Source organism: Anthonomus grandis, chromosome 13, assembly GCF_022605725.1.
Source record: "Anthonomus grandis grandis chromosome 13, icAntGran1.3, whole genome shotgun sequence".
NCBI classification, from domain to species: Eukaryota; Metazoa; Arthropoda; class Insecta; order Coleoptera; family Curculionidae; genus Anthonomus; species Anthonomus grandis.
Window position 1 is genome coordinate 7,952,804 of NC_065558.1, and position 26,700 is coordinate 7,979,503.

Below are 26,700 nucleotides of genomic sequence, written 5' to 3' on the forward strand. Positions count from 1 at the left end.
TTAAGAAAATAAATTTTTGTATTAATTTTTTTTTCAATATTTGTATTTATTATAATTTCCAAATAATTCCTTGTCCATGGAAAAAAGTTAAAAATTAAAAAAAAACTGCTTACGAATTACGTCAATTATATGAACAAAATTACCACTTCCTGAAATAAATTTTAGAATTCTGGCAAAGCTTCACAGCAATAAATTTTATTCGTACATACTTTATTTTATCATTCGTTTTATTTTTATTTATGTAATTGTAGTTTGTCTGTGTATTTATTTTATTTTACAATTTTAACTCGTATTTTGTTTTATTTTTGCTATTTTATTTTAGGCTTAAATTTTATTTATAAATTTTCTGTATGTAAGACTTTTTGTATAAGCACACACTTTTTTTTAATTTATTTGCAATTTTTTATTTTTATTGTTTTATTAATTTTTATGTTTTTTTTTAAATATGTATTATATTATCTATATAATATGTATTAGCTTTTTGTAGCTCAAGCTAAATAAATACATTATTAAATGCTCTCATACTTTTCAACATTTTTTCAGTTGATTTTAATGATGCAAAAAGAAAGTCTTTGAATTATTTAATTAACAGTAAACAAAGCATGTAAGCGATCTTAGTTTTAAGTTTAAAATTATGATAATTATAATATACAGGGTGTTCCTTAAAGACGTGCTAATATTTAAGCGGGTGATTTCTGGACCCGTTTTAAGCAAAAAAAGTTCCTATGAAAAAGGCAAAACCATGAATGTGCAAAATTGGCAATTTTTACCTATCTACATTTTCAAGCACCTCTAAACCAGTTCTTGACAATGCCAAACCAACAAATCTGCAAGCATCATGGTTTTGGTGGTGGTAGCTGTACTGCCTTTGACGTATCTTAGTTTGTATTCGACTGTCGCAACGCGCGTATCATGAATGTGACACTTTCGTGGTTTTGGCCTTGCATTAAAAGTTTCAAGTCAGTGAATGTGGTACATTCGTTGTTTTGACATTGTAAGTGTAAGTATACTTTGTAACATTTCATATATAGATTTTGAGTAGTAAAAAATTAATTATAAAATGATAAACGTGACATCTAGAATACAAAAAATAATGGATAGCGTTAGGTCTAAACATGAAAGAGATAAGCAATGTTTGGACCAAAATGGAACTAAGGTAATAATAATTATGGTTGACTTTGTATGAAAATGGAAAATATAATTTTATTTATTTTTCTTAGGTGGCCTGCGATGCAGGAGACATTAAAATTTATGACACTCTCCTACCAATACCGAATAATATAACAGGTAGAGATAATATTTTTTGATATTAGTGAATTATTTTGAAAGCCAAGATATTGTTTTAGATTCAATTTCTGGCACCGATGCTCAAGAAGACATACTACCTCTGGCTGAAATTCAAAATGTTTCAACTACCAAATCAATACTTGCTAGCAATGAAAATCATACAATCGATAATATAGCAGGTAGTTTTTTTATTATTGTTTTAGGTGTATTTTTTTGACCAAGTTAATTTTATTATCTTAGATGAATGTCCAGAAGATGAAAAAGAAACACTATCTCATGTTAAAGAACAAAATGCTGTAATAACTGAATTTGATAGTGATTATGACAACAGAGCATCGTCGTCAGATAATTATAATCCTGAACATGAATCTCACAGTATAAGCAGTTCTTCTAGTTGCTCCACTTGCTCTACATCCTCAAGCTCTTCCAGTTTTTCAAGCGACACAAGCGAAGAAACAAGTGCGTTAAAAAAATATTTAAAAAATACAAATACTCATTGCTTTTTATTTCAGAAAAACTTCCACTAAAGAGGAAGAAGAAAAATATTGGAACTTGGAAAAAAAATATCAGAAAACAATAAAGACTTAGAGGAGAGGCATATTTAAGTGTTAAAAATATAGAGAAACCAGCAAGGCCGTTACTACCATGCCCTTGTGGTGGCAAAGCGAAACATAAATGCCTCGAATCTGTTTCAGAAGAGAATAGGTCAAACATTTATGAAGAATTTCCGCAACTCTCATCATTACATGATCAGCGGAATTTCATTATTCACCATGTTGAACAAATACCAAAAAAAAGAAGCACCAGAAATCTAGAAACTTTCAGAAGGGTCAACACCTGTAATTATTTTCTTACCGTTGATGGACAAAAAAATAAAGTGTGCCGCGAATTTTTCATATCTACACTTAATGTAACAGATTCATTCATAAGAATATCTTTACAAAAACGATCTTCTACTGGAACAATAGAAAAAGAGCGCCGTGGCAAACATATTGTTTCCTTGCATGTTTGATTGTTTGCAAATGGTACGTGATCACATTTTATCATTTCCTGCAGTTGAGTCCCACTACTGCAGGGCTTCAAGTAAAAAAAATATTTGGACCCTACCCTAAACTTGTCCATAATGCACAATATGTACAAATCAAAATATTCGCTCTGTTTCAATCGAAAGATACAGACAAGTTTTTAAAGAATATAACGTGGGTTTTTTCAAGCCAAAGAAGGACCAGTGCAAGATATGTTTGGCACAGAAAAATATGACTAAAGAAGAAAAAGAAGCGCAAGAACAAACGTTTCAGCAACACTTGAGAAGAAAGGAATTGGCACGCAAGGCTCGCAGTGCTGATAAACTGGAAGCAATAAATAATTCTACTATATTAGCATTTAATTTTGACCTTGAAGCTGTACTCACAACTCCAAAAGTGGTAGTTTTGTTTTCTTAGATTTAAAGATCCTGAGTTTATCCTAGTTTCCCAATGAAAATACACATGTTTATTGATATTTCAAATCAATAAAAATATTGAAAATCATTGTGTCTTTAGGTTTTCTTATTGTACTGTAAGTGATTTGAAAGAAAATTTTGCAATGCCAAATCCACGAATGTGACGTTTTGAAAGGTGGGGGCTAATAAACAGAAAAAATAATAAGCAAGTCATAAACTGTCAAAGTAGATCCTATGTCTCCCAAGAAATGAAATTATTCCGACAAAAATCTAAACTTTCACAGAGTATCAAAACCTTCAAACCCAAATATCTCCAAATTACGATTTTTCACATTCATGGTTTTGGCATTGGGCCGACGATAAGTCCTTAATGTCTTAACTTTTGAGATACAGGGTGTTAAAGTTTTCAAAAAAAATTCAGTTTTTTAATAATAACTTAAACAATATTATAGATATTTTTATGAAATTCAGTACATATATTCTATGCGTCAAGATGCATTTTATGATTTGCAAAAAAATTTTTTTCTTTGTCAGTGGCGTCCCTACAGGTCTTAAAAATATTACGCCATTGCTTTTTCTTAAAACAAATATTATTTTTAAAATCCTTACTTACTTTTTAGCAAATTTGATCTCTTTTTTTTTATTCGATGTATGGTTTTTGCTTAAAAAAATAACAACAATTTTACTTCCCTAAAAATTTCATGCGGATTGTTTTTGATGATAATTTAAGAAATATTGAAGTTTTTAACGCGTTTAAAAAAGTAACTGAGAGTAAAAAGTGCCCTAACGCGTCTTTATTTAACGCAAATAAAATCACGGAGTCTCCTATGCTTTGTTTCTTATTGCTCGTTGCTATAGCTGGCTTTTTAGGGAAGTAAAATTGCTTTTATTTTTTTAAGCGAAAACCATGCATCGGACGAAAAAAAACCAAGAGATCAAATTTGCTAAAAACTGATTGAGGATTTTAAAAATGATTTTTGTTTTAAATCATTTTTACACTGTTTAAAATGATTTAACACGCTGGCAGAGAAAATAATTCTTTTTGCGCATCAAAAAATGCGTCTTGATGCACGTACCAAATTTCATAAAAATGTTTATAATATTGTTTAACTTATTATTAAAAAACTGATTTTTTTTCACACCCTGTATCTCAAAAGTTAAAACGTTTAGAACATATGCTCATAAGAACTTTTTTCTTAAAATGGATCCAGGAATCACCCCCTTAAATATTGGCACGTCTTTAAGGAACACCCTGTATAAAGAATATGACTGGCTGACTGACTAAAAACGAGTCCAAGCCAAAAAAAAAATAGAATATGTATAGCAGTTAAAATAAATTAAATACAATATCTGGACCAATTACATAACTTTCCAAAAAGTCCTGAAATAACTCGGAAAACCAGCCAAATCTCTTTACTAGCAAAGAAACTATTTTTGCCAACTATGTCTTTGAGAGCTTTAGCTTTTCCTTAATTTAATTTCGGGCCTGTTGGAATATATATCGGCTACTTTAACGTAGCAGCTGAGCGGCAATTTCGTATCCCAGGACCGAAAACTTCGTTTCCTCATCGACTTATACGCTCTCCGGGTCGTTTCTCTTTTTATTTACCGTAACCGCCGCACGACTCTTCCATGTAAAACAAGTATTTTGTTGAAAAGTTTCGGTTTATCATCTGACATACCCACGCATCCAGGTTTCCATCTTATTTCCCTTGAAACCGTACATATTATCAAAGTTTTTCCTCGGATGTGCACGCTTTAAAATTCCTCGGGAAACTTTTTGCCCGGCCTGGTTTCTGGAAGAAACCGCTTATCGGCCAACGATGTTGTTTTAAAATTCAAATTTCCCGTAGAATTTTTTTAATAAGAAAAAAAAACCGGGAGTGGAAAGTTTGGCCAGAAGAAGGAGATAAAGTTCGGGTTTGTACACGGCAATCTGTTTTATTATCTTAGCGTGTTTGTTGCTGAATAAAGTTCCTTTTAAAAGAAAGCGGGTTATAACGGAGGAACGTTTATATTTAAACATGAATTATTTACTTCACTGGAAAAACAAGAAAGCTTAAGACTGACATAGTTACTATTTTCCATCGTTTTCAAAGTACTTTGACTATTTTATTAGTTAAAATTAATTCCTAATTATTCCAAGCAGTTACTGTAAGTCCTTACATCTTCCATAGAGTTAAAGTAATATACAATTATGTAACTTCAATTCTAACGTATTTTAGTAATTCTTTCAGAAAAGATTCCAGGCATGTGATAATTTATATAAGAAATAGTTGAAGTCTTTGGGAAAATTCAAGATCAACATCAACTGCCTGGAAGAAATAAATCATTAGTAAAATTGAAGAATTTGATTAAAAAGTACTGATTTATCTCTTCCAGGCAGTTGTAAACTGACGACAACTTGACACCCTATTTATATCCTCATTATTTTTTCCAGATAGTTAATGTTTTAATTAATTTTGAACGTTTTCCAGGCAGTCAAAAAATTTTGAATTCTTCCAGGAGATCCAAAAAACTAATTTTTCTAATAAAAGTTTTAAAAAATCTAGCTTTTTCAGGCAGTTAAAGTCGGAAATTCTGTTTTTTTTTCCAGTGAATTATTAAATTTTTCCATAAATTACAGAATTTCTAATTTTTTTCAGGTAGCCGAAGTAGTTCTGTGATTCTTATAGGAACTCAACTTAACACAGAATTACCCTAAATTCTTCCAAAAAATTGACGTAATATCGTAATTAGTTCAGGCAATTACTGTAAATTCTTACGCCTTTCATGGAGCTGAAATATGTTCCTAATTTTTCCAGACAGTTGTAGGAAATTAAACGGAGTTGCAGGATAGTCATACTATCTTACTTATTGTAACTTTCAAGGCTCTAAGACTATTTACCGCAAGGATATTCATCATAATATCTTATGAGACACTCGATCTGACCCAAGAAACTCTCATAGTTTTTTTGCTAATTATGCTAGAATAATTATTGTTTAGCAAAATTTTGAATGCTTATAATTATCTAGCAAAAGCGTAAAAAATCTTTAAAATCGGATAAGTTGTTAATGAGTTACAGCCATTTGAATTTTTCTTGAGGTCAGTGGAGACTTGGGGTGTCGACCTGGAACTCCAAACTCGATATCTCCGGATCTATATCAGCTAGAATAATGAAATAAAGTTTGTTCGCAAGCAAAAGAATTGCTCTATCATAATTGTTTTTACCTTTTTGCTCTAGAACTATTTTCTTCGAAGATATCTCTTATACCATCTAAAAGTCTTATGAGACACTCAGTCTGAGCCAAGAAACTCTCATAGTCTTTTTCCAAATTATGATAGAATCATTTTTATTAAATAAAAGTTAGACAGCGTTCAATTATTCAGCGAATGCTTTATAAATCTTTAAAATTAAATAAACCGTTGATGAGTTACAGCAATTTGAATTTTTCTTGAGGTCAGTGGAGGCTTGGAGTATCGATCTGGAATTGCAAACTCGATATCTCTGGATCTATGTGAACTAGAATTATGAAATAAAGTTTGTTCGCAAGAAATAGATTTACTCTATCATAATTCCTATTATCTTTAAGGCTCTAGGACTATTTTTTACAAAGATATCATCATATTATCTAAAAGTACAATATACATCATATTATCTAAAAGTCTCATGAGACACTCGGTCTGAGCCTAGAAACTCTCATATCTTTTTTGAAAACTATGCTAGAACAATTATTATTTAGCAAAAGTTTGAATGCTTATAATTACCTAGCGAAAACTTAAAAAATCTTTAAAATTGGATAAGCCATTGATGAGTTACAGCCATTTGAATTTTTCATGAGGTCAGTGGAGGCTTGGAGTGTCGACCTGAAACTCCAAACTCGATATCTCCGGATCTATATGAGCTAGAATAATGAAATAAAGTTTGTTCACAAGCAAAAGAATTGCTCTATCATAATTGTTTTTACATTTTTGCTCTAGAGCTATTTTCTTTGAACATATCTCTTATATCATCTAAAAGTCTTATGAGACACTCAGTCTGAGCCAAGAAACTCTCGTATCTTTTTTGGAAATTATGCTAGAATAATTATTGTTTTACAAAAGTTTAAACGCTTACAATTATCTAGCGAAAACTTTTAAAATTTCTAAAATCGGATAAGTTGTTATAGTGTTACAGCCATTTGAATTTTTCTTGAGGTCAGTGGAGGCTTGGGGTGTCGACCTGGAACTCCAAACTCGATATCTCCGGATCTATATGAGCTAGAATAATGAAATAAAGTTTGTTCACAAGCAAAAGAATTGCTCTATCATAATTGTATTTACCTTTTTGCTCTAGAGCTATTTTCTTCGAACATATCTCTTATATCATCTAAAAGTCTTATGAGACACTCAGTCTGAGCCAAGAAACTCTCGTATCTTTTTTGGAAATTATACTAGAATAATTATTGTTTTACAAAAGTTTAAACGCTTACAATTATCTAGCGAAAACTTTTAAAATTTCTAAAATCGGATAAGTTGTTATAGAGTTACAGCCATTTGAATTTTTTTTGGGGTCAGTGGAGGCTTGGGGTGTCGACCTGGAACTCCAAACTTGATATCTCCGGATCTAGATGCGCTAGAGTCATGAAATAAAGTTTTTTACAAGTAAAATATTTGTTCTATTATAATGATTATAACATTCAAGGCTTTAGAAAATAGTTTCTACAAAGATATGCATCATATTATCTAAAAGTTTTATGAGACAATCGGTCTGAGCCAAGAAACTGTCATAGTCTATTTCCAAATTATGTTAGAATAATTTTTATCAAACAAAAGTTAGACAGCGTTTAATTATCCAGCGAATGCTTTATAAATCTTTAAAATCGAATAAACCGTTGATGAGTTACAGCCATTTGAATTTTTCTTGAGGTCAGTGGAGGCTTGGAGTGTCGACCTGGAACTCCAAACTCGATTTCTCCGGATCTATGTGAGCTAGAATCATGAAATAAAGTTTGTTCGCAAGCAATAGATTTACTCTATGATAATTACTATTATCTTTAAGGCTCTAGGACTATTTTTTTACAAAGATATCCATCATAATATCTAAAAGTCTCATGAGACACTCGGTCTGAGTCTAGAAACTCTCATATCTTTTTTGAAAACTATGCTAGAACAATTATTATTTAACAAAAGTTTGAATGCTTATAATTACCTAGCGAAAACTTAAAAAATCTTTAAAATTGGATAAGCCGTTGATGAGTTACAGCCATTTGAATTTTTCTTGAGGTCAGTGGAGGCCTGGGGTGTCGACCTAGAACTCCAAACTCGATATCTCCGGATCTATATGAGCTAGAATAATGAAATAAAGTTTATTCGCAAGCAAAAGAACTGGTCTATCATAATTGTTTTTACCTTTTTGCTCTAGAACTATTTTCTTCGAAGATATCTCTTATACCATCTAAAAGTCTTATGAGACACTCAGTCTGAGCCAAGAAACTCTCATAACTTTTTTGGAAATTATGCTAGAATAATTATTGTTTTACAAAAGTTTAAACGCTTACAATTATCTAGCGAAAACTTTAAAAATTTATAAAATCGGATAAGTGGTTATAGAGTTACAGCTATTTGAATTTTTTTTGGGGTCAGTGGAGGCTTGGGGTGTCGACCTGGAACTCCAAACTTGATATCTCCGGATCTAGATGAGCTAGAATCATGAAACAAACTTATTTTACAAGTAAAATTTTTGTTCTGTCATAATGATTATAACCTTCAAGACTCTAGAACTATATTCTACAAAGATATCCATCATATTATCTAAAAGTTTTATGAGACAATCGGTCTGAGCCAAGAAACTCTCATAGTCTATTTCCAAATTATGTTAGAATAATTTTTATTAAACAAAAGTTAGACAGCGTTTAATTATCCAGCGAATGCTATATAAATCTTTAAAATCGAATAAACCGTTGATGAGTTACAGCCATTTGAATTTTTGTTGAGATCAGTGGAGGCTTGGGGTGTCGACCTGGAACTCCAAACTCGATTTCTCCGGATCTATAGGAGCTAGAATCATAAAATAAAGTTTGTTCACAAGCAAAGTGTTTGTTCTATTATAATTATTATAACCTTCAAGGCTTTAGGACTATTTTCTACAAAGATGTTCATCATATTATCCGAAAGTTTTATGAGACACTTGGTCTGAGCCCAGAAACTCTCATATTTTTTTTTTAAATTATGCTAGAATAATTATTGTTTAACAAAAGTTTGAGTGCTTACAATTATCTAGGGAAAACTTAAAAAATTTCTAAAATCGGATGAGCCGTTATTGAGTTACAGCCATTTGAATTTTTCTTGAGGTCAGTGGAGGCTTGGAGTATCGACCTGGAATTGCAAACTCGATATCTCTGGATCTATGTGAGCTAGAATCATAAAATAAAGTTTGTTTGCAAGCAATAGATTTACTCTATCATAATTACTATTATCTTTAAGGCTCTAGGACTATTTTTTACAAAGATATTATATAAAAGTCTCATGAGACACTCGGTCTGAGCCTAGAAACTCTCATATCTTTTTTGAAAACTATGCTAGAACAATTATTATTTAACAAAAGTTTGAATGCTTATAATTACCTAGCGAAAACTTAAAAAATCTTTAAAATTGGATAAGCCGTTGATGAGTTACAGCCATTTGAATTTTTCTTGAGTGCAGTGAAGGCTTGGAGTAGCGACCTGGAATTCCAAACTCGATATCTCTGGATCTATGTGAACTAGAATCATAAAATAAAGTTTGTTCATAAGCAAAAGAATTGCTCTATCATAATTGTTTTCACCTTTTTGCTCTAGAACTATTTTCTTCGAAGTTATCTCTTATATCAACTAAAAGTCTTATGAGACACTCGGTTTGAGCCAAGAAACTCTCATATCTTTTTTGGAAACTATGCTAGAATAATTATTATTTAGCAAAAGTTGGAATGCATATAATTTATCTAGTGAAGGCTTTAATAATCTTTAAAATCGCATAAACCGTTAATGAGTTATAGCAATTTGAATTTTTCTTGAGGTCAGTGGAGGCTTGGAGTGTCGACCTGGAACTCCAAACCCGATATCTCCGGATCTATATGAGCTAGAATCATCAAATAAAGTTTGTTCGCAAGAAAAAGATTTACTCTATCATAACTATTATCATCTTTAAGGCTTCAGGACTATTTTTTACAAAGATATCCATCATAGTATCTAAAAGTCTCATGGGACACTGCGCCCAGAAACTCTCACCGACGTTTCACCTGAAACAATTCTTTTAGTACTCAAGCATTTCAATTACTTTGCGAGTCTGGAATAATCTTTTAAAGTACTTCCATATTTGTCACTCAATGACAGTAAGTTGTAGACTTTTTCTTTAATTCTAAGTATTCTGAAGTAACTCCAGAATTTTATTCGAGGCATTTGAGTGCCTGGAATAATTGTCTCATTACTTCTTCTAAGTCTTTTAAAGCCATTTAAGTTACTTGAAGTGCCTGGAATAATCTTTTGAGGAACCAGGAAGTTAAATTAGTTATTCTCCAGAATCATTTCCCAAGCAAATCTATTTCCCTTGCAGGTAGTTGACTATTCTACTGATCGATAACGATAACGATTTTTTAAACTATTTTTAAAAAAAATGTGTTTATGATTTTTTTAAATTAAATTTTATCATGTTTATCAAATATCTAAAAAAACATAAAAAATTCAGAAAACATCTTTCTATGCTTTCTGCATGTCAGTTAGATTGCATGATTTAGATGACCTGAAGCAGTAATTTCTTTACCAAAACTAAGAAATGTAATTTTAACAATATATTTCTTAGTTGTCGCCGTTACTTTAGTGTGCTTTAAATATATGCATTATGTTGCCGATAAATCAAATTGAAGAAGTTACTCGTTGTCGCTATAACAGTTCTTATGTGAGTGAGTATGTTTCATTCTTAACTAAAGTAGAATATGTGAAAAATCGTGAAAAATTCAAATAACTTTACATCTTTTCAATGGTTTCTTTTCAAGAAATCTCACAAAGCGGGACCTAATATACTAAATTTTATTCAGTCTTTGTATTCCAGGTTTTTCATATTATTTTTCTCAAGGAAATACTTGCAATAAAGAAACTGAATGATGAACGTCGTTGCTCTGATTGCTCCCTAAATTTAAGTTTAATTGAATTTTTTTTTAATAATTTGGAATTTAATGGTATACAATAAAAAATAATGGAGAAAAAAATTACTTTTGTCATTATTGCCTAAATCAACTTAAAATCGCATTTTCGCATATAGGGTAAAACCCTCACTTCAACCATCATTTTTAGTTTTCTTATGCTAAATTAATTTGTTTTTTTTTTTAATAATGAGCTGTACTCTTTAAAACAATTTTACAGTATAACTGGGTATATCTTTTATTATTATGAATTGCCAAATTAATAGGTATCTAGTAAAATTTCGTCAAATTAATTAAAAATTTATAAAAAATCCCTGTTCTCGTATTATTGGCACTTTCATCAGATCCTCCAACTGGCAGTAGCCCTTTCTAATATTGGCGTATCAAAATTGCAAATTTATCAACGTTTTTGCGTACCTAGTTGTGTATTACTATAGGTTATTTGTAAAAAACTGTTTATAAAATACTATGGGGTTCGCAAATTAAACATGCTATTCTTAAACTAAAATTATAAAAGTAATGTTAGAAAACGGCCTAATTATTATTATTAAAATAAAAAGAAAAATTAATTAATTGGCATCTGAAAAATAAACGAAACTCCTACTTAATATAATACAAAATTATATCGTACAAATAAATTAAAAACTACTATGCGGTAGTATGCTTTATTTTAGAATTTTTGATAAACCTCCTCTATTTTAGATTTTTTTTAAAATAATTTATTACATTTAAAGTCAAATATACGTAGAGAAAATAGAGTAGTCTTAGGGGATTATCTTTTTTTTTGGCGTCCCATAACAATAATAGTACCAAACTTCAAATTTAATACCAATTATTGGCATTATAAGAAAAATTACTAAATAATAAAAAACAATTGGGTTGTTTGATATTAGTGTGTAATTTAATTATTTATCAATTAAAAAAAAAACATTACAGATCATAAAAAGCTTTTAAAAATTAAAGAGAACCACACTTAAAAATTGTTGATAAATAAATAAAACTGATTAATTACACGAAATTGAACTGCTTATTAAATTATCTTAATTGCATTAAGTAATCATTAATAGTGTTAGACATATAGAGCATCAAAATTAATAAAACGTTAAAAACGACAATTACAAAGAAAAAAAGGGCCCATCAGGGCCCAACAGGCGCTAAATTTGGTTCCTAATATTGGCATCGTTAAAATAATTACTAAATGTAATTTTAAAGGATACTAAGTGTGTTTTTAATATAAATTGAACCCATTTTAGTGTTATTGTAATATTTCAAAAATATGTTTAACACATTGAGCTCCGTGTGCCCACTGGTGGGCATTTCGAGTTTGCTTTCTGAGACCACATCGCATCGCTTATTTAGGGATCGCGTGCTCACCCGTGAGCATGGATTACATTGATTCTGCCTATACCAAACGACGGTCTGGTCCCAGGATGAGCCAAAAAATAAATTGGGTTGGGCAGTTTGGATAGTTTAGGTATTTAGTTTATAAGAGTAGAAAAAAACAACGTTTAAGTTAATGTACCATGTTATATTACCTTAAAACAGAAAAAATACTCTTAAAACTTAAAATACCAAAATGACTAACTTAAATATAATAAAACTTACTAAAACGACCTAACGTTTGACACAAAGAAACTGCTGACACTAAAGTTTTAAGCCAAATTTTTTTGGAAGCAAGTAATACAAAGGGGAATATTACACGGTACACAAATTGTATTGACCTTTTTCGCATTTTTTCGGGCGTACACAGTATTGTGAGCCATTGACATGATGCTGAAGCATTTAGTGCATCTCTTTGGAGTAACTCGTTTTTGGCCTTCCACTTCCTTCAACGTGTAGCGTTGCGTTCTTGACGTGGAAGGACGAGAAACAGTATTAAGTTTTTCGTCGTTTTCAATGAGACCTGAAACTACCTCTTCTTTGAAAGTGGTGATGCTGATTTTTTCCTTGTTTATTTTATTGTAGTGATGTAACGCGTTTACTATTGTTGTAACAGTAATGAGACGAAACACTAGGCGCTTTTACCATTTTGAAGTTCGCCTTAGAAAAGGCGCGTATGCTGACATTTGATCCGACAAGTCGATAAAGGCCTTGCCCTGATTATAGTCAACAATTACTTTCGGTTTAATAACTTCCTTTCCTCTCTTTGCTAAAGTAAAGTTTGATGCTTAGCATGATGACGTCTCTCTTATCCTTCCACTTCAGGACTACAGTTTTGTCATTATCTTGCCGAGCTACAATTCCACCTCGATTCAACTTTTCCTTTATTACTTCTTGAGGATTACCTTTGCGGTTTGCTCTAATTGTACCAACTAATTGCGTTTTTCGGTCAATCAGTCTTTTGTGTACCAGTGTACCAGTTGTCAAGTGTGCGGCTACTGTCCAAAAGACCTTCCATCAATTCCATGACTACCTTTTCAGAAACTGCAAATTCACTTGATTTTTCTCTGCCGGTATATACTTTGAAATCCCAGGTGTATCCTCCAGATATACACAACTTGAAAAGCTTTATACCGTAGCGGTGTCGCTTATTGGGTATATATTTTCTGAAATAAATGCGTCCTCGAAACGGGACGTTACTTTTGTCGATACAAATGTCTTTTTCGGGCATGTAGGAGGAATTTCTTTTGCAGCATGTCCAGAAATTCGGATATTTTTCATCATTCTTCTCATTATCACTTACATGAAACATGCTCAAAATATCTTCAAATCTGTTTCTACTCATAATTGTGGGTATGCGATTTTGGTACAACGATTTGGTTGACCAATAATCCCGTAACTGAGGCATTGGAAGAAGGCCCATCCATAATATAATGCCAAAAAAGTTTCGCATTTCCACGGGATTGGTATCCACCCATTTCGACACCTTGGCCTTCCGGTTTGGATCTGCTATTGCCGCAGCAATTCGCTATGAAGCAAACCTATTGGTTTCAGTCACAAATAGATTAATCATCTCATCGTCGATAAAATAGTTAAAGAATTCAGTTGGTTCTTTCCCTGCAAAGTCTGCACTTTAATTATTTACAGTATCATTTATCACTTATATCAAGGTTCCCAAATACTGTATCAAACCTACTATATGAGAGTTGATACACTTGAAATTTTTCTTATTTTATCTATGCACAAGTTAGTTGCTTATGTAGGATACCACAAGGGCGGTTTATAAAAACATTTGTTTTTTTTTAATTAGAATATTAAATAATAAGTGTATCAACCCTTCCTAGTCTTCCTTAAATTAGGAAACGGTCAGCAGCATAAAATATGCTAATGATATGGTACCAATGGCCGACACAGATGGTGGTATTTAGCAATGAATATCTAGTTAATATTATTTTTTGAATAAGAGAACTGTTCGATGGATATCCATCTATGGATTGCAATTATCCAGTGGATGCCAAACACTCAGTCTAAATACTCAGACACTATTTCTGGATACCTAATATACTTTTTGAATGTTTAATTATTTCATAAAATATATTGGTTATATCTCTTGACCACTACCAACTTAATTTTTTCTCAAGGGCGATTAACTTAGTTGTAAATACTTTCATAAACCTTTTTTCCTTCTAAATTTCCTTCTCAAAAATTACATAAATAAAACACTAAATGGGATTGAGAACTACTTTAGTAACTAATTTATTCATAAATGATGTGTTGAAAAAAAAAATTTTAAATGACGTATTTAGTGACGTGGAGATCACCTGGACCACATACAACATCTATTTATAGATATCCTTAGTTATGTCGTATTTGGTATATCCACTGGATATCCTTATAAATTACTAGACAGTCTGTAAAGCATTTGGACATATCATTGATATCTCTGGAACGTGCTGTCTGGGAATTGAATTTCACTAATTAGAAGTCGTTTATAATTATCACATCTATAGTTTTTTAACGCGTTTTTTCTTTTAAGTTTCAAATTATCAAAACAGCAAAAAACAGCAATTCGTGTCCTAAATATGACAATACGACTGACTGAAGATGTTGCGGATTAATAATAAAAATTACTTGTGTACCCTGGGAACAGACATTGACGTTGAAAAACCTCTAGTTTTTTAATTAATCAATGTGTTATTTATAAGCTTTCAGTAATTAAATATAAAAAGTATGTTAGTTTTAGTTCAATTTTGCAAAGCATCGCTAATGGCAGGCCCTCACGATGTTTTGCTTCACAAACCTCTAAAACTTTTATATGATTTTATTTAAAAAATGTGCCTATCTATGATGATTTTATTAATTGCTTAAAATCAATTTTAAATGTCTACAATGCACCCAGAAAAATTAATAAGTGATAGTAACAGACATGAAATATACACATTTTTTAATGGATACCACTCAATTTTCAAGGCTTTAAAGTGGTTTATGATTGTCAGGTCTTTTGTTAAAGACTTTTCAGTTCTTTGAAATTTTACGTACAAATGCCAGTAATTTGTCTATCAAGGATAATCCGATTGACTGAAGATGTTGCAAAAAAACGTCGAGAGAGGAAGCACGCGTCGCGACTGAATTAATTCCATTCCCTGAAAAGAGACGTATATTAAAATGCATTAAAAAAGTTATACGTTGAATCGAAGAACTCTGGTAACGCAGCGGTTTTTGTACAATTCTCAAAAACTAAAATTTGATTGAAAAAATATTTAAAAAATTTAATACGAGCTCAGCAGCTCTTAGAATATACGATTTCTCTATTTTCACGTAAAATTATTTAAATAGTTCGTTGCTACGTAGCTAGCTATACGGTACAGTTAAAAAATAGAAAATTTCATTCAAGGCAAGTTAAATATTTTTTAAGCAATTGACAAAAAAAGAACTATATTAACATCATCAATGATGATGAAATTTAAATGGTGCCAAACAAGTTTGGTTTGATCCTTGGTTGCTGGAACAGGGATAAATAACATATTTTCCAATAATTCAAAAATTAGTTGCTCTGGTGCATTATCTATTAATATATCAGTACAAAAATGTTAATTTCTGCCCAAATATCAAAACATAAAGTTAAAATATATGTATTTAGAAAGTAATAATTCATTAATTTTTTAATAAATAATTTACAGCTGGAACAACACCAACTATCTGAGGGCTTTCACTGAAAGACAGTCGGTCTCCTTGAACGTGATCCCATTTTTGCTTAGTAGTTAAAGTCGCTAGAGGTACGTTAATGTCTAGATCTTCGTCTTCGGATAATAATAAGGCAGAATTATCTGAATTATTACCGGATGAATCGTTATCGGGTGATAGATCACTTTCAATAGGAATAAAATCTTTATCTACGAGCGAATCATCTGAAAATCCGGTAATTTCGTCTTCTATTACATTTCTTGACTCGTCGTCGGACAAATTCTCCAGCTCCTTTGCCAACTCCTGATCCGATAGATATTTCTTAGCCATATTTGCTTAAATCTGAAACAAAAAAACACATTAAAGCTAGAGTCCGTGGGTCGGCATTCGGTCCCAAAATGGAAAATAGCATTCTGGGACCACGTGCCCACCCATGGGTCACCGCAAAAAAATTACAAAAACAACATAAACTGCAAAAAAGTAACTATTTATAAAATATTTTATTCCCCAAAAATTAACATAATTTTCTTAAAAAGGCAAATAATATAATCTAGTGACAATCATTGGAGGTTTTACCCTATTTTGGCTTTTCTTGAAATTAGCTTGAAGTCATTGTTATACAAATCGATGTGGGACATGAATTCTCGAACAAAACTTCAAATTTAATTTCTTACGCAAGTCTCTCATAGAGCTACGGCGAAAAAATCAGCTAATTTGTAAAATGCCTACTGCTATGTTTAATAAAAAAATTATTTTAATTAAAAACGTGGATATGAGAGACTTTTTCCCAAGGATCGATCTCATCTTTTTTCCTAATATCTACGATTTTGTGTTTAATTTAGTAGACCAGGATTTAGTAGAAAAAATTTTTCAAACTATAAAAAGCAAGGCATTTGGATTCGATAATTTAAATATTACTATTGTTACGCTTTGCTGTTCTTTGATTATTAACCCTCTTACCCACATTATAAATTATTGTCTAGAGAAAAGCTATTTTCCGGAAAAGTGGAAGGAGGCCAATATAATTCCCTTACCTAAAATTAAAAATCCCACAGAATTCAATGATCTTTGTTCTATTTCTATACTTTCTGTTCCTTCGAAAATTTTGGAAAAAATTATGGAGCGCCAAATTCTTGATTATTTAAATAGCAATAATCTCATCCCAGAATATCAGTCTGGGTTTCGTAAGGGCTATAGCTGTGTCACTGCGTTGTCTCAAGTTACAGACGATATATTTCGGGCTTTGGATAAAGATCAGGCAACTGTTTTACTTCTCTTAGATTTTACCAAAGCATTTGACATAATGAATCATGAGATACTTATATCTCTATTACATTATCTAGGATTTTCTCAGTCGGCCTTAACACTTATGTCATCTTTTCTTTCAAATCGCAAACAAAGAGTTCTGCTAAATGGAAAAATATCGGAGGCACTTGAAGTTATTTCTGGAGTACCACAAGGTAGTATTTTGGGTCCATTGCTATATGCAATATATTCATCACAATTAACAAAAAAATTAAGTAGATGTAAACATCACTGCTATGCAGATGATACTCAAATTCATTATTCATTTAAACCCAGTTATGCTCCTGAAGCTAACCTTAATATTAATATAGATTTTAATAATATCTTTACTGAAACTCAAAATCTACTTTTAAAAATTAATCCAGCCAAATCTAAAGCTATTCTTTTTTGTAGTGATGCTCACCGTATTGAGATTTTAAATAACTTTAGACTTGAAATGAATAACGATGTTATACAATTTCAAAATTCAGCCAATAATCTGGGGCTCCTAATATATCATAAACTAAAATTTAGGGAGCATGTTACACTTAAACTTAAAATTGGATACTCTGCTTTAAAAACTATTTACGCCCAGAAGAATTATTTAAGTACAAATTTAAAAAAAAATGCTTTGTGAAGCATTGGTTTTGTCACCTCTCAATTTTTGCGACACTATTTATGGTCCTTGTCTTGACTGCTCAGATGCCTATCGGATACAAAAACTTCAAAATTCGTGCCTAATACTTGTATTTGGCGTAAGGAGAGAGGAGCATATTTCTCATAAGCTAAAGGATGCGGGCTGGTTAAATATGTTCAATCGGCGAGTATTACATCTTATTTGTTTTTTTTTTATAAATTACTTAAGTGGAAGTCTCCATCATATTTGCTTAGAAAGATTAGATTCCGAACGGATGTACATAACCTAAATATTAGAAGAAAGAATTTGCTTACTATTCCGGCGCACAATAAGGAATTATTTAAAAAGTCATTTTCATACTTGATTGCACACTATATAAATAGGTTTAAAATAAATGATTTTACATTGACAGAAAAAAACTTTTAAAGTTAACATTAAGCTGCTTCTCCTTGGTTAATTATGTGTATGAGTGATTTTTTTTTTAACGTTTTTGTATATAATATTGTTCATGAATTTGTTCCTGAAAGGCTTTGAACGTTGCCATAAATCGTTATACAATTTTCCTCATCTTACCTTCCCCTCATATTTTCTTTCATATCCTGATCCTCTTCCCATGCTCCCATTAGGTATGTTCTTTCTTTTTTAGTAGAATATTTAGTATAAAATTTTTAAATTATTGTTTTTTTATTATTTTTTTTGGCCTCAACAGAATTCAGGGAGCCTTTTGTAAGGTGTTAAGGGAGTTTTTTTGTGTAAGGGATATCTCTGTAAATCTGCATATTATGGCCTGTTGGTCACCGTGCATTAATAGCTTTTTTATTTTGTTACAAATTCTTCGATTTTTTTTTTGTTATTGGTAAATGATGAAATACTCAATATTTAGTGGAATTTTGTAATATTTGAAATTTTGTTGAAAGTTAATACATCTACCTATTAGTTTTATTCTTTGTGCTTAAATGCTGTAATTTCTTGGTGACTAATAAACGTCTTATTATTATTATTATAATTATTATTAATATTATTATCTACGTTTGAACGAATTCAGTTAAATTTTCCAAAAGTTAACGTAAGATCGTCGTTCCGAAAACTCTCCGAATTAAAAGTTTCTTAAGCTCATTTATTTTAATTCACTAGCGGCGTTTTATTTAGCCACCGAAACGTTATCGAGAAGGCACTTCATTTCTCGGGCGTTAATTTCGGATTTTTAAAAGTTAACCCGCCAAAGAATTAAAAAAAAAAAAACGTAAAAACGGGGCAATTTCTCGAAATTAAGCATTTTCCGATATAAAAGTCGCATTTTACCGCGTTGCAGGAGCGATTTGTCATCGTAAAGTCGACAAGCGGACGACACCCGCGAAAGATGACGCTTTTAATGGTGATCGATTTAGGTTTCCCATTAGTTTCGTTTATAATGCATATAAGGCAAGTATTAGCTATTTACGGATATGACTTTTAAATACTTCGGCGATTTCACTGTTTTAAGAAGGTTTTGGTTGCTTTTGACGTTTGAAGAGTGGGTAAATTTACGTGATTCCTTCGTTCAGGTTTTATTCAAAAGAAGGGCATTTCCTAAGAAAAATCTCCATTTCTGCCCTTGCCCTATAAAATCCAATGCAATATCCTCCTTGAACACTATTAAATTACCCTTAACGAGTCCCTTATTATCCATCCCCCATCATTGACAAATCTTCAAAACCCATTGAAAGGAAGGTGTGTGAGCTTCTTGCCCTACGCCCGGCATTTCACCCTTGAAAGTTCGAAACTGCACTTTATCCCTACAATAATTAATTAAAACGAGTTAACCAGCAGCGGCAACGGCACATTGTGGGCATAATAATTCCAAAGAAAACCGCCCTTTGTTTGCATTTTATAATTAACGTGAAGTGGGGCGAGGGCGGGCACTTAAATTCAATTGTGTCTTTTACTCTTTTTTATTTCGTTCTCTGATGATGTTTTACGAAAACAATACACCAGCTTAAAAATTAGCTCGTTTGAGTTCGGTTTTTTAACTAGAAATTTTCAGTTGCTTAAATTAGCGTAATAAGGTCTTAAAAAGTTTCCTTAAGGGAGAGTCTGGTAATGGGGAAATTATAACGGTGTTGCTTAATTTTTAGTCTTTTACGAGCTTAAGGGTCGTTAAAAGTAAGAGGTTTTTTAGCAAGGATAGGAGGATATTTTTCTTATTTTTTTACTCGAGTTAAAAGGAATAGTAAGATTATTATTTGCAATTATTCTGTTAAAGAAAACGTGAAAGAGATTTTTAAAAAACAATTTAATTGATTAGGAAATATAGAAACTACTTTAAATTTTTCGTAGACCTAAAGAAATGAAAATAAGAATTTTCGACTGTCTGTAACAACAATGTGTTGAGAAATGTAAGTTCTAGAAAAGCTTAAAATATTTTTCAATTGCATAGATCTTTTTAAAAAGTAGTTCAGGTAATTGTCTTGCAGGCAATTAAATAAAATGAAAATTAGTTCATCTATTTAAAATATCGAGTGAAATGTCCAGGCATAAAAATAGTCAACTGCATGCAAGGGAGAAAAGTTGCAAGGAAAATAATGAAAATATCTCTCGATTTAAACTTTCTAGTAAAATAAGAAAAGCACATCAACTAGTACCAAACTCCTGCTATTCCCTAAAATTAGGAAGGTACTCCAGTTTCATGTAAATCCTACGAATTTACAGTAATTGCCTGGAATAATTTAGATATTGCTTAAATTTTTTGGAGAAATTCAGGGCAAAGATCAACTATCTAATAAGTTGACTTCCTATGAAAATCCCAGAGCTACTTCAAGCGTCTAGAAAAATTAGGAATTTATATCAACTATCTGGCAAAGTTTGTAAATTCCTTCAACTATTAGGGATATACAAAACCTGCCTGAAAAAATTAGGAAAATTACTTGTAAAACTGTCTGGAAAAGTTTTACTTTAGGGAAAAATAAAGTAGTTACTTTGAATTCGTTGTAGAATCAAAGACACACTTTAACTGAACTACTTGAAAAAGCCAAAAAAAAACTACTCCAACTGCCTGACATATTTTTTACATGCAATTGAATTTATTTTAATAAAATATTAGAATTCAATTTATCATTTAGAAGTTTAAACTGCATAAAATAAATTGAATTTTAAAATGCTTAAAGGAAGATAGATGATAAAAGATTTATTCCTTTATTATCTTAACATAAAACTCGACCCAAGTTTTAATTATCATAAAATAATTACTGCTGTATTAGAAAAATATACATATGAATTGTTTGAGAATTCATGTCCTTCATCAATCAGTATAAAAATGAACAAGCTATATTTTTGAAATTAGTAAATATTTTTTACTAATTTTATATTAATATTTTTTCATTCGGTAGTGTTTCATTTATTTTTTTTTTAAGTTTTTACAACTTCTTATAACATTTTGTAATTTTTCAAGATTATTTAGCAAGTCTCAAGGACATTTAAATTTTAAATAGTTAGTCAGGGAAAAATTCAAAAACAGTTTTAGTATCTATAGTTTTAGTGGAAGGAAGATCTCCTAATTTAAATTTTGCTTTTTTTAGTTATTTAATATTTTGTTTAATTATAATTCGTCTTTAGTTTCTTTCTTTATTTTAGAATATATTACTATTGAGCAACAGTTTTTGAAAAATGCGATTTGTGTTTATTTTATATGTACAATTTTCTTATAATTATTAACCAGCTTTCCTAGTTTTAGGTGTTTTTTCATTGCCTAGCAGATTTTTTAAATTTACACTATTTCCTTTGCTTTTTCGTTATTTTCTTTAGTTGATTTTTCAACCAGTTAATAATTTTAATTTTTTTTTAATGATTTAGATTTTAGATTTAGATATGTATATTAGTAACAATTTTAGTCTTTTGACGTGTAATGTATTTTATTTTTAGGCTAATTTAGCTTTAGTTTTTCATTGTATATTAATATTCGTAAAAGTACAGATTCAGGCAGTAAAACATATTTTTTAATTTATTTACATATTTATTATTATTAACATATAGGCTTTTTAATTTAAAATTTAACTTTTATTCAGCTATAATTATTATTTATTTTATAAGCATATTTTTTCGTTGATTAATTTGTAAACTTTTACTTGTATATATCATTCTTTCATTTTTTTTTTCAGTTTCTTTAAGTGTATTTGCTTTTTATCTTACAATATTCTAGTTTATTTAATATGTATAAGTGTATACTTTTTTACCTTTAATAATTTGTTATTTTTTGTAATTATTTCACTGAATTTTAATTTTCTAGTTATAGTGTATTCCATTTTAGTATTGCGTATTAGTATTAAATATATTATTCCAGGCGATTAATAAAAGCATTTAGTCGTTCATTTTATAATTTCTTTTTGCACCAGAAAATTTATTAAGACAATTATAATTTTTTTTTTTACATTTTTAATTTTATATTTCGTTTTTCATTTATTTATTATATTAGATTGTTTTTTTAAATGATTCTTTGTCTAGAGGAAATTTAATGAAATATTTTTCATCTGATTTTAAAGTTTTCATAAAAAAGTACGATTTTATAAAAATACCTTAATAAGAAGTGAAAAGTGAAAAACTAAAATTTAACAAAATAAATAGATAAAAAAATATGTATACCTACTAATAATCTGAGTATGTAAAAGGATAACTAAAATTATTTCTGTCATCCTCCAGTAAATTTATTTGAAAAATCATCTATCCTACATGTTTCGGACATATAAGATGTCCATCATCAGGGATATACAATGAGGGTTTTCGTCACAGCATATAACAAGCTATCGTGCTATACTGGCAAGGTCAAAAGTTAAAATCAACAACAATAAATAAAAATGCATATTAAGATGCAAGAGAAGGGACTAAACATCATCTATACAAACATTAATGTTTGTCCGAAACATGTAGGATAGATGATTTTTCAAATAAATTTAGTGGAGGATGACAGAAACAATTTTAGTTACTCTTTGACTTATTGATTCCACTGCAAGTATGGACTACTTCTTCAACTGAGTATGTAAGTGCAGGCAGTTAAAAATTACCTTTATTAACCTTTTTATTTTACAAATTTTTTTATTTTGCATATATTAAAACAATTATTTAGTGTATTTTTATTATATTTATAAACAAAATAATATTCTATATAAGGACCTTTAATACTTTATGACTTTCACTTACGTATAATAATTATTTATGTTTTCCAGTCATTTGGCGTCATATTTGATGACTTCCAAGCATTGCAAATAATTTTCTATTTTATTCCAGGCATTTCACATCATTTCTTAATTTCATTTATGAATGTGTAATAATTTTTCTAATTTTCAGGCTTTTGAGATAATTTTTTCAATTTTTTAGAAACTCGCAGTCAACTATACTACAGGATTTTCTTGTCTTTCAGGCACTTTTTATTCATACCTTTTATTCCATTTTAAAATAACTTTAAACTGATTTTTTAAGACTTTTAGTGCATAGTGGAGCCATATTAAGCTCCAACGTTTTGGCTTATATAAGGCCATCCTCAACTGAATTACCTGAAAAGCTAAAAAAACTACTGACTGCCTGACATTTTTTTAAATGCAATTGAAATGATTTAATAAATTCTCCAGGTAATTAAATAGAAAGAAGGACTATCTAAAACCTCAACTAAAACAGCTTGTAGGCAAAAAATATGGTACTAATAGTACAAACATGTTAAAAATCTAAATATTTAAAATTATCATTTAGAGATTTAAACTGCATATAAAAAATTGAATTTTAAAATACTTAAAGGGCGACAGATAATAAAGGTTTATTCCTTGTTTGAGAATTCAGGTCCCTCATCAATCAGTATAAAAATTAACAAAGTTTTATCTGTGAAATCATAACGTTTCAAATATGAAATGAAATTCTTTAAGGCACTCTTAATCCTTACAGCTCCAACGTTTTATCTTTTATAAGGCCATCCTCAGGAAAGACACAATAATTAGGCCTCTCATTACATTAATACTCCTCAATGATTCCGCAAATTTAACGAGATGCCTAATTGGGAAAAAAAAAATTCGTCTTAATTATTCCCTATCCCTGACGCGATAATTAACAGACATTAAAATTATTATGATTTTTTTGAAATTCCCTCTGTTGATTTTTGATTCCGGTTTTAACCGGCTTTAGGGCTGCGCCCCCCTCCCCCCTCTGCCCAATTAAGCCCGAATCGGAACTGGTGCTGGCGTGGGTGGCGACTCTTAACGTTATAATTAAACGGAGTCGGGAAGTGCCGATGGCCGAAATCCCCCCAACGCTTACGGAATTGCTTAAATTGTTATGTCAACATTTATAATTGAAGGAGAGGCTTTTCTGGATTCCGTCGGACATTCCATCCGTAAGTTTTCTGGAAAATCGATCGTGGACGAGGCGAATTTTTATGGGGGAAGAAAAATAGTATAGGAAGTTGAGGGTCATATTGGGGTTGTATATATAATAATTCAATCAATATAATAATGAATAATAAGAGCTTTTGATACCATGCATTTATATATGAGTAAAATTTTGTTAGAGAGTACCAACCTTTTATAGGCATAACAATAGACACTGGACCTAACGAATGCAATTTAAATAATTCAAAAACTATATAAAAACTTAACTACTTGGCACATGGAACAATTGGATTACGTCAAATGAAATTGATAAAGCATATTTAACCTTATATAATACCAAATATTTACTAAGATTACACACATTTAAAGTAAGTATAAAAAAAAAACAAACCCTGGATCATGCTTGGCTTAATAAATTCTCAATAAAGAAATATCCAACAAAGTTCAACCATAGCCCATATTTTTTCCAATTTTTTCAGAGTCAAGTATCCAAGTAAGTAAGAGTACTAATTATTAAAATAAGATGCTTTGAAAAAAAAACTAGGAGTGCGTAGTAAAATATATAGGGGTTCATAAATATTAAACGCTCTACTTGAATATAAAAAGGTATAGATGCAAAGCAAAACTAGGGGTTTGTAGAAAAATTACTAGTGGGTTACTAGCATATTTAGAAAGTAACTGGCGGTTTCTTTATCTATAACTAGGAAGCTTTCGTACTATGTTAAAAAAGAACTTCAAGAAGGTTCTCAGGGTATTTAGAAAGTAACTGGAGGTTTTTTTTAGATATCACTAGGGAGATATCGTACTTTTCGTGTGAAAGTGTATAAATAAATACACTAGAAATTTGGAAAAGTTACCAGTGACTCGCCATACTTTAAAAAACCTAGAGGTTGCTAAGAAAATACTAGTGGGTTGTCTTTGTATTTAAAATATGAACAGCTTACCACAAAACAAACTAGGAGTTTCTAAAATATTACTAGTTATTGTTTTTATGCACTTCTTCTGTCTTTATTCTTTTGGGGTTGGATAGTCTCATGTTCTTGGAACTTAAGGGTCACATATTATATATTCCAGATTTTTGAATCAATTTTAATTTTTATTCCAGGCCTTTGTCCTAAATTTTTATTTAATTCCAGGAATTCCGAACCATCTTTTTCTGGATTGTTGCGATATTTCAGAGTATATATTTCAATAAACTTTTACCGTTTTCCCCGAGTAAAATGCTATTTTTTCTGAACTGTTCTTCTATCCTTGAACTGTCGTCAAGATCTTTACTTACATTTCCTATTATTAAGACACTGGATTTATTTTCTAAAAATTAAACCTTAGAATTCCTTGTTTTAAAAAAACACATCTTCAAGGAAATATATGCTTTTTTGCACCCAAGTTCAATAATATCATAAACATAAGTTTAAAAACACTGTTAAATAATTTATTTACACAAACTAACAAGCTTTTCATTCTGTAATAAATAATCTGTAATGTCATAGTTTTTTTACTCGGTTAATTTTACTTTAATTTTCCCTGCTGGAACATTCATTCCCTTCCTTGTTACTCCTTTCTGATTTTAATCTCGCATCTCTTATGTAAGATACTTAACTAGTGTAGAATTACATTTGCGTCTAATGTTCTTTTACGTTGAGTTTTTACTTTAAAATTATTCCTTTATGAGACTCTTTATCAATATTTTCATTTAAATGTGCAGTAGGCACGTCGGCAGGAAATAGAAATTAATAACAATAATAATAATAACCCAGCAAAAAGATGCACAATACGCCTAATTTCTATTTTAAGACAGATTGTTGCAAATTGATTTCTAGTTGTGTATCATCCGCTTAGTAATGTTCATATTACTTTATTAATTTTTAATATATGACGTACAATATTATAGTAAGTATACATTCTTTTACAATTGACGCACTACTACATACTATCACTTTTAAACGTAATAAATTTGGTTTATTTTGATGCATGTTTCAATATCATTATTTTTCATAGACAATAAACCCTATCAAGCACTTTTTATGCCCTTAAAAGCATCAGCTAACGATCCCTCCTATATCGCCCTAAATTACATTAAAGCACGACCGTAAAAGGGTCGCTCTACTCACGATTGTTGTTCTCACGTTTCTTCCTCGTCCTTTTTTCCAGGAGTCAGCAACAACACGCCAAAAGGCGTCCCGACGGCGACGGCATGGACGCTAGCCTGGAAGAGTCGGGAATCGACGGTGAGATGATGCTGAACGCGTCGGAGCGCCACCTGCAGGACTGTCAATGCGCGTGCGATCACGTGGTCTACGGCCCTACGGCCTACACTTGTTTACAGGTAAATTTGAGAGTTTAGTTTATTATTTGCAACCAAAAGAGGGCGTAATTGTGTATATTAGTATATAATTGTTCTTATAGAGGAGACTAATGCCGCGTACAAAAAAATAAACGGTAACTGAGTTTATAAAGTAGCCATCAGCGGTGTTAATGTAGCTCGCTCTGATGGGCTAGTCTGCA

General features: G+C 30.7%; 1 protein-coding gene across 1 annotated transcript in view; it reads left to right on the forward strand.

Annotated features, from left to right (window-relative positions):
• Positions 1 to 26,700, forward strand: part of LOC126744162 (uncharacterized) — a 91,559-nt gene that overhangs the window by 62,648 nt on the left and 2,211 nt on the right. Inside the window, exon 3 of the mRNA XM_050451520.1 lies at positions 26,347 to 26,521. Coding sequence (XP_050307477.1) covers positions 26,347 to 26,521 — 175 coding nt within the window. The remainder of the gene's footprint in view (positions 1 to 26,346; positions 26,522 to 26,700) is intronic.